Below are 21194 nucleotides of genomic sequence, written 5' to 3'. Positions count from 1 at the left end.
AGATTAGAATCGCACCAAGATTTAATGGTGAGTAAGTCACTGGATATAGTATTATATAGTGCCGTAACATCGGCCGCTCCAAGTGAAATTACTATCGTCCGCAAAGAGGCAGATTTTACCGCTAATGTCTAGATTTGCAATGTCGTTGATAAACACCAGAAACAAAATAGGAACAAGTATTGAACCCTGAGGGACACCACATTCTATAGGCTTACAAGAAGACATAGACGTATCAATCCTCACAAGCTGCCTTCTGTTGCCAAGATATGACTTAAGCCATTCGAGCGGCACTCCCCTGAATCCATATTGCAATTTGTTAATTAAGATAATATTATGATTTACACAGTCGGAAGCCTTAGAGAAATCACAGAAAATTGTAGCTGTAGAGTGATGATTATTCAGGCTAGAGTACACATTATTAAAAAGGTCGAACATAGCATGTGCATCTATTACTTAGAAATCCAAATTGATGGGTAGTAAGTATTTTATATTTAAAGAGAAAAGACAGAAACCTTTTTTTAACAAATCTTTCAATGATCTTAGATAATGTGGGCAGGAGTGCAATTGGGCGATAGTTCGAAGCTTCATCTTTATCTCCTCCTTTATGCAGAGGAATAATTATTGCTGTCTTAAGGCAGTTTGGAAAAACTCCTTTTTGGAATGACTCGTTAATTAAAGTAGTAAGATGGATTAATGTGCATTTTAGTTAAACAAACTATAAAAGTTTTTAGTTAACCAAACTATAAAAGAAATATCTTATTGTTATCAATTAATTAGGAAAAGTTAATAAGCGTAAATTAGTTAGAGTAGACTAAGTACTTACGCCCTTGCATCTGTCTAGACAGACGTTGACCGTGCCCTTGAACTGCACATAGGTGGAATCGGGAAACTTGAAAGCCCTAAATTTGGCCACCAAATTATCACCGTCGATCGTGTTGAAGTTCTCGAAGAGATACGGATCGACGGAACATCTGTAACAGAACATAAATTCTATAGAAAGGCTTTATATAGTATGATGCTTTAATTATTTGACTACGGTTTAACTATTGGCGTTCAAGTGGTGTTTTCAAAATAGCGACAAGTATGTGTGATCACAAGATGACCGAATTCACGCATTTTACGCATATTTAATATATCGCGATTGAGATCAGAGAAATCTATTTTAATTTAGTACAATGAGGCGTCAAGTTGCAAAACCCGCCTTATCCGTTTAAAAAGAATAGGCCTACACATATTAATAGTGGACCCTGAAATCTACATAAGCATAATCTCAAACTGCAGCAAAAGTCGCCTATTCCTATATAAAATTTACTGCAAATTACGTTACTGCAGCAAAATCCGTCTTAACCACTTATATTTGCTTTTTATTATCATTATTTTGCAAATCTCGTATTTTTTCATAGGCTATTTTTTCAAACTTACTCCATTTTAAATCCTTAACCTAATTCTAATAAAATGTCTCAAAATCTCATAAATCAAGTTAAGATGCAAATATCTTGCTGTAGCAAAATCCACAATATGCATCATACTGCACCAAAACCCGCCTTATCCGAATTATTTTTGTGTTTTTTCTCTTTAAAAATTAAATATTCATTTTAATTTCTAGAAAAACGAGATACAAAACTATGATTCCACTCAATAGACACGTTTTTCGAAAAATAACACTTCACACATTTACTAAAACAATTTTTGCATATTATCTCGAAACAACGTTTTTGAGATAAGACGGGTTTTGCAACTTGAAGCAATAGTTCTACAATATTTTCTTCAAAGTTCTACAAATCTTTCTCTGCTAATCAAACAAGTTTTATATAACTCCGTATATCAATTAAAACTTCAGACAGAGATATTAATTGCACTTTCTGTCAAGTGCTACTTTGGAAACAGACAAAAAAAGGATATTAATTTCCTTTTGACAGCTGTATATTGATAGATTTTTATTAATCACCATCAAAAAGAATGGACCATTATCAACGCCAGATCATTAAAAGTGTATATGGTGAAGTAAATTAAGCCCAACTGCTATTGACAATATAATTAAAAAATAATAGATTATGTTTTTTAATGAAAGTATATTTTTTAGGAAATTAAAATTGAAAGAACTTTATTATATTAATAAATAAAGAACTATCATAGCACCATAAATTGTGTAATTTAATTTTATTTTAAAATATTATTATTTTCATTACTGTGACATTATTACTTCATTACTGTGACATCCAAAGATAGTAAGCAAATAGTGGCATATTTCTCTCTCTCCTGTAAAATTGCATAAACTGGACTTCAGCCCAAGTGTTCCTGAGGTACAGAATTATCGTTAGTAATGTATGTCAATCGCTTCTTTGATTTTAAAGAACATAACACAAATAAATATAACATACGTAAAAATTAAAAACAAATTAAAAAATACTAATATATAATCATACAGAAAGTTTGAAGGTTTCTGGTTTTACCTTATTAAGTAATTGTTATCAGGTAGTAATTGTTAATTTTGAAGTTTAACTTGATATAATGTCATTTTAAAAGAACGTCAACCGTTTTTATAGACGTATCTGTTTAAAAAAGATATTTTAAATAGTATTTTTCTTGGTTCCTTGTGTTTTTTTTGCTTCCGACGACGCACAGTGGGCAAAAATCCAGAAGTATGTTGCAAAAATTCTTTTTTGTACGATTTCATTCAAATTTGGTAAAAACATTCTATGCCAGTAGCCTGTGAACCCAGTTAGTTTTGGCTGACTTGAGAGTGGTTGGGGGTGGTGGGGGGGATTCATAAAATGGGAAAAGTTATCTTTTGATTAATACAACTACCAAAATGCGGTGAGAATATTTTATATTTCACTAAATTTTACGATTTTTGGCAGAGCCAAGATGAAACAGACAAATATTGAGCAATTATTACTCCTCCGCCATATACAGGGTTTGTTATATATATATTGACATCCTCTGTATCTTTTTTATTCGACGTTTTCGAAAAAATTTCTTGAATAAAAGTTTAATGGTCTCGAATACATTTTTCAAAAAAGTCTTCTTTGCATATACAGGGTGCCTTAGAAATCCTGTGCGTGGCCCAACTTTCTTATTTCAAATTAGTATCCAATTTTTTATTTGATTTTTATTTTCTCCTAAAAATCCTAACTACTTTTATGTAGCATAGCCTATACCTAATTTGAAATAAGATAGTTGAACTACGCCCAGACTTTTTGAAGCACTTTGTATATGCGTAATAGACTTTTTTCACAAATTTATTCAAAACCACTTTCATTTGAGACAGTTTTCGGAAACGCCAAATAAAGAAGATAAAGGGGGTGTCAGTATATAAAAGAAAACCCTACATGATTAGTTTAGTTAGTCTGATGTGTGATGTATTCGCCTAAATGCATTTTTTGTAAAGTAATATCCATTATATCTGGACACCCCTCTTAAATGAATTATTGTTAAATTGCTATAATAGCTAGGAATACCTACAGTTTTCGCGGAGTGATATTACCCGTGCATCACAATATGGTTACCAGTAAAACTCATAAGAATCCTCTACATGATGTCATGCGTAATGTCACAATGAGATAACAGGTATCCCTAAATTAAATAAAATACCCCGTATATGATATATTTAAATAGCATTTTCCCTTCTGATTTTGAAATGCCTACTTTGCTAATTACTAATATTTCCCACAAAAGCTTACCTACTATTTACTGATATTTTGTTTTATAACAGCTGGAAGTCACAAAGTGCACATTTTTAAATCTGAAAGAAAATACCATTTCATTTAATTAAAAAAATTAGGTACTGTCAAAATTTATCAATTTGTCAAAAAATGTCATTTGACATTTATGACATACCTCTTCGTAAATCTTGAGAAAAATTACGTAGCTTTATATTTCAAGTTCTTCTCTAGCTACTATAACAATTAATTTATGAGAAGTATCCACATAAAGGATCTTACTATACACACACGCATGGAGGCTTACGCTCCAATAAATTTAATGTTGCGATTTTTTGCGATTTTTTTGACTTAACTTTTCTAAGATAGAATATATGCCACTATCAAAAAAACCTTAAATGATTATGTTCTACTTTGACCTTTACCTAGTTTTTATCCAAAAAATCGAAATAAAAGATACTTTTTTACTTACCTTAACATTAAATTTACCGCAACCGGGAATCTACGTAAAACACGTTATGACAATTTCACAAAATTATTGACAGCAAGCTAAGGTCGTCCGATTCAATTGTTATAATACTGTGTCACTTGAATGCAACGCCTACTATTTAAAAAATTGTAGAAAAATGGCAGTTATTGGACACAAATTAACTGAAAATGTAGGTTTTGCGCAAAGTTCGTTTTACAGCCCCTCGAAAGAGACTCCGAATATGCTTTTTTTGTTAGTTTTATGTGGTTTTCTCTTAACTAATATGTTTCCAATCTAATGTTATTGCCATAAATGCTAACTGTGGATGTTATTTTTTGCAACTTGGTTTGGACATATTGCCTACTGTGCGACGGGAAGAGATATACTTCCCAAAACGTTAAGGATTTTTTGTCCGTTAGGCAAATTTGTTTATTAATATATCACTGCTGAAAAGCTGGTCTCTGTTGGAGTAACGCCAGCAGTGATTACAAAAAATAACTATTTCATTTTGTAGATTTTCTTAAAGTGCCGAAGAATACCCATAGAACTTTTTTGGAGATAAGAATTTCTTATTTGTCTGTGATTCAAAAGAATCAATGTTATATATTCAAAATCTAATAACGTCAGGTTTGTAATTTAAGTTCTAACCTCAAAAATCTGTCTGTGCAACCTCAAAAAACGTGCCTGTTATATTTTTTCGCGTAGTACTGGAAAATCTTATTTTTATATATTTTCTTTCTGTGCTTTCCGGCGAGGTCCTTGTGGAAATGAGAATAAATTCAGTCAAGGAAAGTAGATCGTTATTTCCCCAGCGATATTTTTCTATATTCAATATAATCCCAGTAGGAACAGCGAATGTCACCTATGCGAAAATAATGTTTTATCGGGAAAATTTTCGATATTTTCCCGAGGTTTTTCAGAGACCAAACGGTTGGATAGTAGCAAGAAAAAGTGGAACTTTTGTATCGATGAATTAATTGCGTATTTTGGTTTATAAGAAATATTAAAATTTTGATAGTCACCAAGTCACAGGAATTCAACTGGCTTGAAAGAATATTCCATGTTTATACATGCGATATCTAAAAGATCCTTTAATTTGATTCAAAATGACGATTAGGACTTAACATTGTACTCCAAGCTATCAACATTTTGGAAATACAATTGACAAAATGTTTATTACGTAAAAAATATGTATAAACCCTATATTATGTTTCTCTATAAGTATATTTGAACAACAACACTCCGCAATTTCTTCACGCCTTCTCCATCTTATTCAAAACATCACCTACACGACCGACACGAGTGGGTGTCCTACGCAAGAATTCCGATCAGGACCGCATTTTTCTCTATTTTACCCCCGACATTCTGGAAAAATCCACGTCACGTCGATCCTTTGCTCGACTCCATCTAAATATTAAACGGGAATTTAGGGAGAGAGTCTGTCCCTTTTCTGGCAAAATTAATGGGTGTCAGATAAATTTTTTTCTCGTCCTTTTCTTGCACCGAGACCCCGAGAGTTTTTAATGTGTATTTTTATATTCTTGAACGGTTAGGGTAGTAGATTATTAAATGGTTGTCAGTCGAGGTTAATTTTTGAGTTAAAAGATGGGGTTTTTGAAAGAAAGTTGTTACGTCAAAGTTTCATTGAATCTTTTTTTTAGTTTATATAATTAAGTTTCATTCAGAACCTCGCAATTAGTAGAATAAATTAGTGGTTTCAATTACACTTTATACTTTTTAGTTACGATTATTCACAGTGTCTAAAAAGCACAATTAAAATTAATAGAATATCATAGCAACAGCTTGCGTTAGGCAGTTGTTTCAGGGGCGGCTCGTGACCCGTGTAACTCGGTAGGCGACAAAATTTTAGTTGCGTCTATTTACCCCCCAACCCCCCCCCCCCCAATTTACATAGTACCCTAACTCAGTTTGTAAATACATGTTATCTCTGGGTTAAAAACATAACTCAAGAATATTTAGGACAAAACTAAAACAAAAATAACAGCATTCAACGTAATGACATAATGTACAAGTATATGTTTTTTTATCTATTACTATGTAGTCACTATGGAGTACATCACAGAATTTTATTTTATTTTTATTTATTTACGCTACAACTTAAAAATAGGTAGTATTGAGAGAAAGAATAATATTATGTTTTATATATTAAATTGATGAGTCGGTCTCTTAATAAAGAAAAGTTATTTATTATTATATCAGTAAAATTATCAGATTGTTGAAGAGCTGTAAAAAGATCTTTTTAGATTGAAAGTAAGGCAGGTGACGATAAACGTTTATTTTTCATGGAATCTCTACTATAAATTTTAATGCATTTCAAACATGAAAAATGTCGCTCAATCGAAGTACTTGTAAATGGTGTAGTAACAAACAAAACAAACAATTTGAAAGCCTCTGGAAATATATCTCCAGGATTATTCTCCTTAAATTATTTTATAATCCAAATTATTATATCAATTATTAATACCTGCAATTTATTCATTAATTTACGTTAGACAAAATATCAAGAGATAACTTTTAATCAGCATTAAAAGTCTGCTTAATTTTGCTAATAAGAGATCAGAAAGTCAGTAGCGCAGAGTTTTTTTTAGAAAAATATTCTAGAGATAACCCGTATGCACGTCCCTGGTAAATCTGTCGACACTTGTTTAGCATTAAAATATGTCTCACATATGGTAACTTTTACCCTCAAAATCGAAAGAAAATGAAGATTTTAACCCCCTGTAGCTAGAAACATGTTTTTCGAAATACTCTGTATATTCCTACCAAGCAAAAAACCTCACATTACATTTGCAACATTGCAGTCAATCCCCGAACAGTTTGCTTTGTAATGTTGATTTCTAAACGTTGTGTCGTGATTGATGAAACCTTGCTACAAAAACATTGTTTTTGAATGGTGATTAAAACGTTTTTTCTGCAACATTGCAACAAAGATTCAAATGAAAGATCCGCGAAGTTAAAAATAATTAATAATAAAAAAAAAGCGTCAGCGATGGCTATGAAAAGAAAATCGCTGTCATTTTATATGTAAAATTATATGGAGAATGTCATCGATACTCACTTCCAAGCCAACTAGACGCCGTTTTATTCGATCTTATGGTATATTTGTTATATTATCATACGTATAAGTTAGGTTAGGTTAACACACTTGTTTTTTTACGTTTTTGGTATCACGTTTTATGCTTTTCGAATGAGATTTTAATGAATGTAAATGTAAGTATAATTTTATTATTATGTGTGTTTTAATAATGTTTGTAGCCATCTTTGTAGCCATGAATAAGTATAACAAATTTTGTTTAGATTGTTTTTAAGTTAAATTTTATGTTTTAGGTTAGCTTTTAGCCAACTAAAAATTGAAGTAGATAAAACATGGATAAAACCAGGATACGAGTATATCAATCTAATGATAAAATCGATCACAAATAATATTCAGTATTATATATTCTCAATTATATTTTTATAATTATATAATCATTTGAAATGTTTCAAATAAGGACATAAAGGGGCCTCAGAGATTACTGTCACAAGAGGTAAGTTTCTCATGGTTTTATTTATTACAACTGATTGTTTTTATTTTTACTACTTGTATGTAAACATTATTATTAGTTATTAGTTATTTTTACTTACTGTATGTGCACATAGTGCACACACAATTTTTATTTTGTACATTTTCTTCCAGTGCCGAAAAATCCAGAATCTTTTCAAGAAATCAACCCGCCACAAGGGTATATACATTATTTACCTGACCCTTTTTCCAACACATATTTAATCTGAAAATTAATGATGTTCAAATAACTCTCTCCGGTTCTTTTCGCCACGAAAAAGAGTGTGAGCTTGTACACAACCCCCGCAAAAGCTGTTAAGCTCTCCGTTCCTCATTTTCGCCTCCTGTCTCCCTCTTCCTGTCGATTTTTTGTCCGAAAAATATTAAATTCTCTTTTATCGGAGTGTCGGAGTGCTCGATCATCGAAATTTACGAGTCGGAGAATCCGTGGAACGAATACGAAGAGGCTAGAAGAAACCGAAAAATTGGAGACCTTAGACTATGCGTATATGCAAGTGAGTAGAATTATTTTAGCCACCTACTAATAATATAGGGAATCCCTTCAGATAAATAAATAAATATGTGCTTTTGTTGTCAAAAAAATTTACAATTTGTAGACGAAGGTAAAGTAAACAAACAAAAGAGAGTACAAAACAAGTATACAAATTACATTGTCAGTCTTATTGTTTAAAATAAACATTTATAAATGTTTACAATATCAAAGAATAAAAAAATAAAATTCAAAAATATTTACTATATTTATAGTAAATCTACTAATATCAAATATTAGAACAGTGTTTACAAGATCAAATTCGATCATCAAAATATAGGTCTTGTCTAGTAAATAAGATTTCAATGCTGTGCGAAATGAAGAAAATTATGTTATAGATTTGATTTCAAATGGCAGGTGATTGTGCATTTTTTTTTCCAGTTGTATAATATTGAACATTAAACTAACTCTGAGCGTGGAGTAGGTAGATAAAGATCTTGCTCCGCGTTCCTGAGTGGATAAGCGTCAGAAGGCCTTTCTTGAGAAGCTCATACATGCTTACGTATTAGGCAAACGGATTCAAATTAGCAGTGGGAACTATCGAATGAATACTATCGAAACATTCGATAGTTGCAATTCATTCGAATAATTCGATAGTTAGTAAGAAAACATTCGTTGAAAACTATTCGAATAAAAATTATCGAATAGATCCGTCATCTGCCTTGAAATATTGTATTCTAGTAATTCGGCAGCAAAAACCATTCATTTATAAAATTCATTCATTTATAAAATTCATTCATTTATAAAATTCATTCATTTATAAAATTCATTCATTTATAAAATTCATTCATTTATAAAATTCATTCATTTATGAAATTCATTTATTCGTCAGGATCGATTATAATAAAATATTAACTGAATTTTAGTTGTCGCCCGGCGACGCGACGTAGGTTTTTTTCCGAGAAAGCGGTCGGTGGCAATGCTATGAAAGAAGCCGGCATCTTTGATTTTTTGCGGAGTCATATATAGATAAGGACACATTATTTTTTTTATTGAGGTGCTAGTATTTACACAGAAAATACATTATGAAGGGCGCTGTTGCCATATTTTTGTATTAGTTGATATTAGCAAAGAATATTATTGTTTGGCTTTAGTTAGTTAGGGATAGTATGTCTATATATTCTGCATTTTTTTTATTAATATTCTGTTGTTACACTGCAATAATACTTGTTATTTTGGATGTAGGAAAATTATTTTTAATGTTTTTAAGCAAAGACTGGTTTAATAAATAATAATAACAGTAATAATTTGTTATACCTATTGACAACAAAATTTAAAATCATTTAATATAAATATTTTTTAAGTAGTAGCAAAATATAAACAACAAATTAGATGTCAAAATTATTTATATTAGATCCTATTTAAAAATAATATAGTCTCTAATTTTTTTGGCAACGTTGGTTTATTAAATAATAATAATTACAGAACTAATTTGTTATATTAACAACAAATTTTAAAATCATGAAATATAAACATTTATTAATTTTCTAAGCAAGCGGTGTAATGGAAGGAAAATATAAATAAAAAATTAGAAATCAAAATTATTTATATTAGGTGCTTTATATTACTATTTAAAAATTATATTTACTTTTACTGGCATTTACTTTAAAAAAATAAATGAAATATTTCTTCGCAAAAAACTACATGTAAGAGAATTAGCATAAACAAAATACAAACATCGTTAACTTTTTTTTTTAAATTGGCACGTGTAAAATTTTCATTTTAATTTTCTCACCCCATAGTTTGAGTTCGATAACCATTTATTTAACCACATTACTTAAATATAATTATTAAGTTCCAACTAATTCATATTATTAAAACATCTAAAATACAAATATGTATTTTAAAACTAATTGTAAGTTCATCTCATCTCTCTTAAAAATTGCTACTTCTCAAAATTTCCCATTAAAAAATAGACCATATACTATATAAAATTAAATAATTGAAAGATCGGACTACGGAAAACCACACAAATTTTCGGAAAAATTTTGACCACCTGCACATGCATATAATCGTCAATAAATAAAATTAAAAAATAACTACTATTTTAGTATTTTAACTATTTTAATAAACGCAAAAATAGCACAGTATTTATACGGCGAAGTTATAAAAATTTGGAAGAACTAATAATGCACCGACGCATACAAAAATCAAACGAATACTAAATTTCATTTATCAAAAGCATTCGATAGTCGTGGCTCAACGATAACCATTTAGTCGCACGGCGAGGTTGTCACATATGCTTTAGTTTACAAATGAATGAATGATTTTATTCGAATAAAACCATTCGATAGTTGAAATCATTCATTCATTAACCATTCGATAGTCTAATTCATTCGATAGTTCCCATCGCTAATTCAAATATAAATAAGAAAGGAAGAGTTAATATTTTTATTTTTAAAAAAAAAAGTCCTGGCAATGAGTTCTGCCGTTTAGTCCCAATGAATATCGAACAGCTCTCTTCTGGAGCTTGAAAATGCGGTCAAATTGAATCGCACAACACGTACCCCAGAATGGAAGGGCATATCTGAGGTGCGACTCAAAAAGTGCACAATAAACAGTTCTAGCTCTGACAAGTTAAGCTCCTTAGAAACAGATCTTAATGCAAAACAGGCAGAGCTCAATTTTTTCACCAAAGCGTCGATATGCATGTCCCATTTCAGAGAATTGTCTACAACAAGCCCTAAGAATGTTACAGATTTTACGACGCTAACGGCGGTTTTGTTAAGTACAAAAGGCTACAGCGAGTTTTTATACGACAAAGCTTTAGTTTTAGAAATGTTGAGACTCAGGAGGTTCGAATCGCACCAAGATTTAATGGTGATTAAGTCATTTGATATAATCCTACGAAGTGCCGTGACGTCCTTGTTGCTCCAAGTGCAGCTAGTGTCGTACGCAAAAAAACATATTTTACCACTGATGTTTATGTTAGCAATGTCGTTAATAAAAAGAAGAAACAGAATAGGGCCTAGTACTGAGCCTTGTGGAATTACACATTCTAATGGTGGTAATAGGAAACCGGGTGGACAACTCAAAACGTAATGAACGCGATGGAGAATTGTAAACTCAGTTAAAAAAAATTGAAGAAATGGCAGAAAAAAAAAAACAATGGTAGAGTACTGGTAATAATTAAAAAATGCAAAGACAAGTAATGCCAATAACTAACGGTTGTTAAAAACTTGGTAATTATGTTATCTACAAAGCATGTAGATGAAATAGTGTGTCTACTTGCTTCAATGGTCTAAGAAGAAAAGTAAGGTGCAAAAGAAAGTCAGGCGGCTTTTTTTGAACAGTTTCTGTGCGCCCTGGTAATGCGAAATGAATGGATGTCGTGGTAGTCGAGAACACACATTTGCTTCGGAAATGCGGAGTGCATTTTGGAAGGAAAATATTATTTTTAGGGCGCTATTTCGACAGAGATGGGTATAAAAGAGTAGTCAAAATAGTAAAACCACAGTTTCCGAAACTGTCAAAACTATACAGGGTGTCCCAGAAATAAGTGCAAATATTTTAACTGGTAGTATAGTTCAACCCCAGAAACACGCCTATGAGGTTTTTTTTGCGAAAAAAAAATGTTGAAAATTTAAAATTTTTCTTGACATTTTCCGGGAAATTTGAAAAAACTTTTTAGTGCCACTTGTTTATTCACCTGAGATTTCTCTACGGTGTATCTAAACCTTGCAGTGTTGTAACCTCCTATGTTATCCACATTCTACATAGTTCTACATTTATAAATTCATAGAAAAATTTCTACTCAAAAATTAAGAATGTTAAATTTTCATCAGTGCTCATTATTAATAATTATTATAGAAAAAAAAACACATTAATTATGTTTAGTACTTACCCTTTCAATGAAAACTTAACAAAAACCACCGAAAATTAACTAAAACATTACGTTTATGACGTTTACGAAAATGATTCATCATATTATTCACAACCAGGTCACAAAAAAGAAATTCCTAAAATGTTTATCGTAATTTAGAATTCAATATTTGTTTTCTTTCATGTTTCTCTGTTTTATTTGAACCACTGATTTACAAAACACCTTGAAAAGCGCACATTACTTTGAATACCGTCTCTTTTCGCCACTTTACGAAGTACTTTCAATTTAAGACATGTTTCACTCAACAATTTTAAATACGTATTTTGTTTTTTCGCTATTTTTTCGATGTATTTTGACAGCCCGACCGTCACGCGTCGGCCAAGAGTGCCACGTGTGAACTGGCCCTTTGAGCCGCGCCGTCGTGGCAGGCTTGCGTCAGACGACGATGTTAAGCAACGTTGCCGTAGTTACAACAATTTCAAATTCAAGAGATTCGAAGCAATCAAATTTGTATTAAATTTTAAAAATAAAACAGAGAAACATGAAAGGAAACAAACAAAACGAAAATGAATTGATTATTCGTCGGGCTGTTTTCGATATATTGAATTCTGAATTACGATAAACAATTTAGAAATTTCTTTTTTGTGACCTTATCAATAATAAATTCATTTGTGTTTTGTTTGTTTCCTTTCATGTTTTTCTGTTTTATTTTTAAAATTTAATAAGAATTTGATTGCTTCGAGTGTCTTGAATTTGAAATTGTTGAAACTACGGCAACCTCGCATGACGCAAGCTCGACACGCCGGCGCGACAAAGAAGCAGTGAGCAGTTACCAACCAGTGATGCGTGGCTGTCTTGGCCGACGGATGGTTTGGGCTGTTGACGGAATTGTCGAAATACATCGAAAAAATAGCGAAAAAGCAAAATACGTATTTAAAATTGTTGAGTGAAACATGTATTTTCTTAGATTGAAAGTAGTTCGTAAAGTGGCGGTAAGAGACAATAATTCTCAACATTTATTCATTCAGAAAGATATTCAAAGTAATGTGTAATGTGTGCTTTTCAAGGTGTTTCGCAAATCAGTGGTTCAAATTGTGATGAAGCCTATACGAAAATAATGTGTTAAGTTAAAAATGGGGACTGTTATTTTAGCAGTTTTTATAATAGCACGTACAAGTAAAGCAGCACAATGAAGTGTATTTTAGTTAAGTGTGTATCGAAAAAGAGAACTGTCGCAGTTACATCGATCTGTCATAAGTATCTTTTTTAATGTTGGGTAAGTTTTTTTAATTTAACTTTTAAACATTTAACTTTTAATTTATTTTATGTAATACTATCACAATCTTAAAAATGTAATGCATCTCTGCAAACTCCTCAGGTGTTGTGATTTTATGACTTACTTGTAAACATATACTTTCTTGTCCATATGGCAACACAGTGCGTCGAATTAACTGAAAGCCGGGCTTGATCCGGGTAATTGGATGTAGTTGGCAATATCTGCCGGCGGTTCTCAAAATGTTGCGATTATTTTTTTAAATTTTCAAAGTTAAATAACTCAGTTATTTTCAATTTATTTTAAAAATGGTAAAGAAAAAATATGTTTATTTTGACCAGATCTACCACCTCTTAAAATATCTGCACTCATTTCTGGGACACCCTGTATACAGGGTGCTTCAAAAAACATATGTCATCTCCCGTGGGGAGATTAAAAGTAAAAATAAGATATATTTTTCATATCAATATAGGTCGATTCTGTTTTGTTTCGTAGCTACGGGGTGTTAAAATCTTAATTTTTTTTCGATTTATTAAAATTTTCTTGCAAGTACTTTTAGCGTTTCGAGTGAAATTTTGAGGGTAAAAGTTACTACAAATGCGACATATTTTAACGCTAAAAAGTGTCAACGTATTCACCAGGGACGTACATATAAGTTATCACTGGAACATTTTTCTAAAAACAAACATGTACGCCACTGACTTTTTTTCTTTTGTTAGCGAAATAGTGTAAGCAGTTTAATGCCAATTATAATTAGTTGTCTCTTGATATTCGGCCTCCTTGATGAGATAAACGCAATTTTATTAATCTGCCTTGATCCAAGTCTAATAGTAACCTTTAAAAATTTACTATCATTAACTTGTAAAAGTTTTAAATAAGTACTCATTGATTCCTCATCAGAAAATATGAAAAAAAGTTCCTATAAACATGGATATGGAAATGCATAGTTTTAGAGTTACAGGATTTAAAACTTCTTAAAATTATTTTTTTTGTAATTATTTTAAATACCTACCATTATTTTTTTTATTTGAAATTGCTGTAGGCGGGAACAATAGTAATAATATTGAACAATAAATTAGGTAAAATATATGTTATTAATTTTATTCTTATTTTAATTTTATTAATAATTGTGATTAATAAAATTGCATTTTATTAAGAATTCGACAAAATATCAAGACATGACTTTTAATTGGCATTAAACGGCCTACACAATATTTATATCAAAAGAAAAAAAGTCAGTGGCGCACATGTCTTTTTTTAAATATTCCCGTGATAACCCATATGCACGTCCTTGATTAATTTATCGACACTTTTTTAGCATTAAAGTATGTTATTAAGACTTTAACACCCTGTAGCTACGAAACAAAAAAGAATAGGACCTATGTTGATATGAAAAATACATCTTATTTTTACGTGAGGAAGAATCTCCCCACGAGAGATGGCACATGTTTTTTGAACCCTGTATATTTCGTTTTTATGTTTTCCTCTGACTTTATTTTAGAAGATATTATGTTAATAAACTATATAAAAATTCAACAACACAAAGTTGATGTTAGTTTACTTGGGCTTTTCGCAAAGACTCTCATGATATGCAGAAGACTGGCCGGGAATAGATGTTAACATTTTGAGCTGGATGTATACCATGATAGTAAGACTCATGATTACTTATGGAGCGATTGCTTGGTACACAAAATTAAAGAACGTACAACAAGGCAACAAAATTTGTGCAAAATGCAAAGTCTGACATGCATCTGCATCACAAGAGCCACAAGAACCATCACAACAGCAGCAATGGAGGTCATTCTAGACGTCACTGTACAACTTTGAGAAACACCTCTCTATAGTATTGAGCAACAAAGAGAATTGAAATAGAGAAACTTTTGCTCAACAGGTGAAAGACCATATCTTGGTATACTGATGCTTCCAAACCAAAGCAGGAACGGAGATAGAAAATTTTGTGCCGAATACATGGATAGCATTGTACTCCTTTCTTAGTCTTTTAATCGAAAATGTTGTGTTTTAACACAGCTTAAGAAAACACTTGTAAATAATTTTATCTACGTCAATGAGTTAAGAAGCTCTTAACTCACGCAGATTGAGTGCGTTAGGAGCTTCTTAACTCACGCATTTTCATAACCGCACTCCTTGTTTAGATGACTATAGTCTATAAAATGAATAACTTTGAATTTTGACCGTTATTTTTTACCAACATGGCAAATATAAAATCCCTCTGTCAAAAAAGTTACTGATATTCTTTAAATTGAGTGCCTGAACGAATCAGATAGGCAATTCTTTTTACTTTCGTGAAATAGATAAGGAAAATAATAAAACAAGTGACAGTTCTTCCTCTTCTTGCAAAAATCAACACGAAATGTTATAATTGTAAAAAGTCAAATGTCATCAGCTTTTGACATTTCTAAATACCAGATCAATGCCGTCTCTAATAGAACAGCCTCGGAGCGAGATTTATGACGTCACGCTAGTTAGATACTACGGATTAATAAATATGTTGTAGAATACATGGAAAACATAATTATTCCTCGTATTTTTGGTTTGTATTTTAAAAATGATATAGTTTACATGAAATATACATAATATACAGTTAATAAATACAATATATATATATATATATATATATATATATATATATATATATATATATATATATATATATATATATATATATATATATATATATATATATATATATATATATATATATATATATATATATATATATATATATATATATACACGTATTTATAGTAATAAATATTTGGCAAATAAACTATGAACCATACAAATGCAGCAAATATTTTACAATATACAAATAATGAATAGCTACATAAGATAATGGGTAAAATGTAAAATATGTTTTAAACTTTGGGGTTTGAAAATCGATCTAATTTAATAAAAAAACATTCAATATCTACTAATAGTGATGTATTATTATTTGCATTCACAAAATTTATATGTATATTTTGCAATGTTCGAATAAATGTATTTGCAAATAATACAATATCATAGAAAAAAAGGCGTCAGGGATGGCTATGAAATAAAGATCGTTGTCATTTTATATGTAAAATTATTCTAATTTTTTTTATTTTCTTGGCATTTAGGTTCGTGAAAAACGCTGTTTAAGTTTTCATTTGGTTTTTCATTATTTTTTTTGTTTAAAAAAAAACGTTTCGGCTAACATTATAACCTTCATCAGTGTGTCATATGAAAAAAATAGTGTCGAATATAATCCAAAAAATTAAATATAAAATATTCACAACCTAACCTAACAACACATAATGTTTACTACAATTAATAAATTAATATAAACCTCTCAAAAGATGACCACATATTTTTTAAAATTATTATTCTTAACACTAGAACTATCTACATTGACTATGGCTGAAATCGTACTCCATAGTCAATGTAGATAGTTTTAGTGTTAAAAATAATAATTTTAAAAAATATGTGGTCATCTTTTGACAAGTTTATATTAGTTTATTAATTGCAGTAAACATGTGGTGTGTGGTTAATAGATATTATAGTACGTATCATTGAATAGAAAGCCCAAAGAGACGAAGGCTTATAAGTAACGGATAAATTGGAAAAATATGTTATAAGTCCCTTTTCATTTATATAGTTCTGCACTTTTTTTTCGGTGCACCATTTCTCATACTTAGATTATGTATATTCATATATTTCTGTTTCGATCTTGCTGGAAGCAATCCAGAAATGGCTCTGAATGCCTCTTCTTCACAGTCAGAGGGAATACTCATAAAATAATTAACTAGAAAGAAGTGTCAACTCTGTGTTAAATCGTGGAAACACGATACGCCACCGAAAGCCTTCGTTGTCGTCTGGAGAACTAACTTTCCAATTGACAGGTTGACATGATAAGGACATGATGGCTTAATTTTCATTTCCGTTTCCGGTTATTCAATGGCGGGCCCTCTTTCAGTTCAAATGTATTTTGTATTTTTTTTTTCATAAATAAAACCAAAAAATAATTTATTCACATATATTTATTTGAAATATGGAACAACGTGACTAAATAAATATAAAAATATAGAGGATTGTATTGTTTCAATACCAATTAGTTAATTATATGCACTTTTAACGTAAATTAGTTAAGTTGATGATGACTTACAGTAATTTGTAAATAAACACACGCATTCGCAAACTTCGAGGACAGAAAACGGACACAGGAATATGAAAACGGGACCCTTATAAAAAAACCTGAAAACAGAAAAACAATTTTTTTATACTATAATTAACAATGTAAAAATATCAATAGGTATAAAATATAAATATACTGTTTAAAAAAAGCGTCCATTATTCCCAAAGAACTTGGCTTATAAATCAAAAAGATGCAAAAAGAGACTTTTAGTCGGATAATATAATCAGATTATCAGTCCGATTTATTACATTATTGACAATAAATCGCACATACTGGAGATAACTAATGTTGGCTATAGTTAAAAATGATCTTACCTTGCTGTAAATTGTTTCCATTTTCAAAAAAATCGCCAATCAAAGAGATTATAACACCATTTTCTTGCATCTAAAAAATGTAAAAACAGTGTTTATTTACTACCTATTTTTCATATACATGGGACATACATACTGCATAAACGTCATTTTCTCCAGGATTTTTCATGTAATACATATTTTATATACTTTATTACCTTTATATTTATAAATTTCAGCCGAAATATTAAACTGAACTTCCAAAACGAAACTAAACGGAATTAATTAAAATGGCGTCGAATATTTTCGAATTTGTTCTAGAACAAATCTGAAGTTGTCTCTGAAACTGAAATCTGTCAATTCTAAACTGTAAAGTTAGACAATAGTTAGACAAAAACAATGCTGTCCTTGTCTAGGCGGCCATACTTGTCGTGAGGAGAATGACAGGAATGACACTAATGACTGTTTCCAATTTTCCTATTTCACTGTCACCCCCCTGGGAATACTTTCCGAATCGCTCATTTTTTAAACTAGTGACATCAATATTATTTACTGTCATATTGACATTGGCCCATGCATGGTGTTATTTGAACAAAGGTATTAAGGTAATTGATTTTTTAGGATAGGTACATAGTTAAGTACAATAATATTTAAAATTAATTGTGTGTTTTTATAGTTAGACGTAGATAAAATATTCTACAATACAAGCGAGTTAACTCCATTAAGATACTTGTGTGGTTACACAACTCGCTATTAACTCACTTTTATCGTAAATATCTATTAAAATACTCACCCGTTATAAATAATAGTTTCTTCTTGAGCTTTGGTATCAGATACTTGCATATGAGTGACCAACAATCCATAAATTGACGTAGAGACCGGGTCCAAAGATATCTCCATTTGCAGTGGAGTTCCTGGTGAAACATTTAACTCTCCTGTCACCAACTTGCCCGCTTGTCGCACACCAACGGTTATGTTGGGCTGGGGTGCCATTCCTATCAGACTAGTCGTAGTTTCCAAATCTCTGGAAAGGTGAAAAATACAGAATATTATAATAATACTGTAGCGTTTTTTTAAACCACTACTACTGCGAACGGCAGCTTTTCATCGGAGAGCAGTCGTGGATAAGGTATTTCACTAGAGAGAAAATTAATCAGTAATAATTAACAAAAGATATATAGATATTGGGCGCCAGGCATGTACAGAGAAAGAAAACACAGTTGTATATTACTTAAAACTAATGATTATATTTATTCATGATGAATTCTGATGGTAAATATCATTGTACAATTTTAATAATTATTATAGTGGTTATTTGTTGAGTAAAACTATGTATGTAAATATGTTCTATGAAAAGACTATGAGAAAATACAATGCGTGTAACATTATAGAAAATATAAGAAAAGTAGCATTACTTTATTTAAATTGTTAAATTTTATGCGGTGTTAAATCTGATATGTTGCAACCTGTAGATTCTAGAATCCATGTCTCGTTATTCATCTGTTAATATAGCGCAATAATAATATCTATAGAAAGTAATACTATTACAAGGCGTAATATAATGAAACCTAAAATCTAAATCACATTGTAACAATCTGCATCGACATAAATGTTCTTAATAATCTAACCACTAAATATAGTCTGTACGATATTATTTAAAATGTACGTTACTGTTTAAGACTGAAAATATTTTAGATGTTAAATGTAAAACTAGAACTTAAATATACACTTAGCTGTTCTTTTATGTAACCTTGCTTCAAACAGTAGCAGCGTGAGGTGGTCTAGCATCTCTGTACTGTCTGTCGGCGATCCTGTTGGTCAAAAAACAACAAAAGGGGCCAGATTGAGGACACCATGAATCCTTACAGCCGTAGCTACTGACTAGGCTTAGAAATGGGAGTGAAGCAGCATGGGACTCAAGCTACATCCACGCTGTGGCACTTAGATGTAAGAAAAAATCGTTCTTACTGGGGACACTCGTCCACAGGACATCTGTACATAAGATAATGTCTGTACATAAGGCACTACCCGTACCTTGGACACAGTCCGTACCTTGGACACAGTCCGTACCTTGGACGCAGTCCGTACCTTGGACACAGTCCGTACCTTGGACCCTCGAAATACTTCCGAGGGCTCAATAAATAATAAACAACATGTCCTTTCTTCCATGTGACATTCTGGAGGACAAAAGAAAAGGGACGCCAACGTGCCAGCAAAACACAAATACAAGTTGGGACATCCGTAACTCTACCCTGTAGCCTCGAAATAGCAGCTGATTCAAATTATACAGCAAGACTTAAATAATCACCATTTCCAAAAGCTGGGATACAACAGAGCGTCAAAACAAAGTGAGGTTAAGCACGGAGAGAGTTGACAGAAGCGATGTTGACAGCGCGCGCCTCCACAGAATTGTAACAGGGTTGTGTCGAACGATAACAGGGTTGGCGACTAGGGAACGTAAAAATTACGCGTCAAATAAACTATCCGGCCTGAACGAGAGGGAATCCGGTGATGATAGGCCAGACATCATATATTATATATAAAAAAGACATGTAACGAACTAAAAACGTTACAATACACTAAAATTAAACAAAATGGATAAAATAATCACAATAATATAAAAAATTGTTCCAGACTAAAGTCTGCCTGACGAGTAAGTAAAGACTGCTACCGATTACTACTAAAAATGGCAGATAGTACAATAGTGATACCCATTGCCAGGCAACTTCTTTGTTAAAATTTTGACAAAATAATTTAGTATTGACTAAGGACACAGTATGTCGCTAGTGGTAGGAAAAATAATTTTTAAAGGTTACTAGTTTATTTTTGGTTGCCTAAAAATACATATAATGTATTTTAAATGTATTTAACATAATTGTCAATTTGTCATTGAGAAATAGTAAATAAATTGTTTTATTAAATTTGGACCTGCAGAAAAAATACAGGTTTGTTTTTGGATTGAACACAGAATTGATATCTATGAATAACAAACGCGTTCAATATCAAAATGTTTTATTACACTCTCATGAATATTTTTCATATTAAAAGTGTTTACTGTAGAATTATTACATTAATAAAATATCGTCATATACAGGGTGAGTCTTAAATAAGTGCAAATATTTTCATGGATGGTAGATCTCGATAAAAGAAACATATTTTCTCTTTACCGTTTTTCAAATAAGTCCAAAATAACCAAATTATTTTACTTTGAAAATTTCCAAAAAAAAATTGCTTAAATTTTGGGAACCACTTGATCTTTCCTGGGTTATCTTTCTAGTAAATTTAATCTAATACCTATGTTGTCATACTATCAAGAAATTATGTTTTTAACTAAAAAACATTCCAATTTTTTTTCGAAAAAAATTTTTCGCGGAAAAAAATCATAATCGTG

At 31.0% G+C, this 21194-nt stretch overlaps 1 protein-coding gene across 1 annotated transcript in view; it reads right to left on the bottom strand.

Annotated features, from left to right (window-relative positions):
* The window catches only part of LOC115886131, a 183414-nt gene that overhangs the window by 13067 nt on the left and 149153 nt on the right, over positions 1–21194 (bottom strand). Inside the window, exons 4-5 of the mRNA XM_030905204.1 lie at positions 18597–18827; positions 824–971 (exon numbers count right to left, since the gene is read on the bottom strand). Of these exons, the coding sequence (XP_030761064.1) occupies positions 824–971; positions 18597–18827 (379 nt within the window). The remainder of the gene's footprint in view (positions 1–823; positions 972–18596; positions 18828–21194) is intronic.

This window comes from Sitophilus oryzae, unplaced genomic scaffold (genome assembly GCF_002938485.1).
Source record: "Sitophilus oryzae breed Bouriz unplaced genomic scaffold, Soryzae_2.0 scaffold_469_pilon_pilon, whole genome shotgun sequence".
Lineage (NCBI taxonomy): Eukaryota > Metazoa > Arthropoda > Insecta > Coleoptera > Curculionidae > Sitophilus > Sitophilus oryzae.
This window is presented reverse-complemented; position numbering and strand designations above follow the sequence as displayed.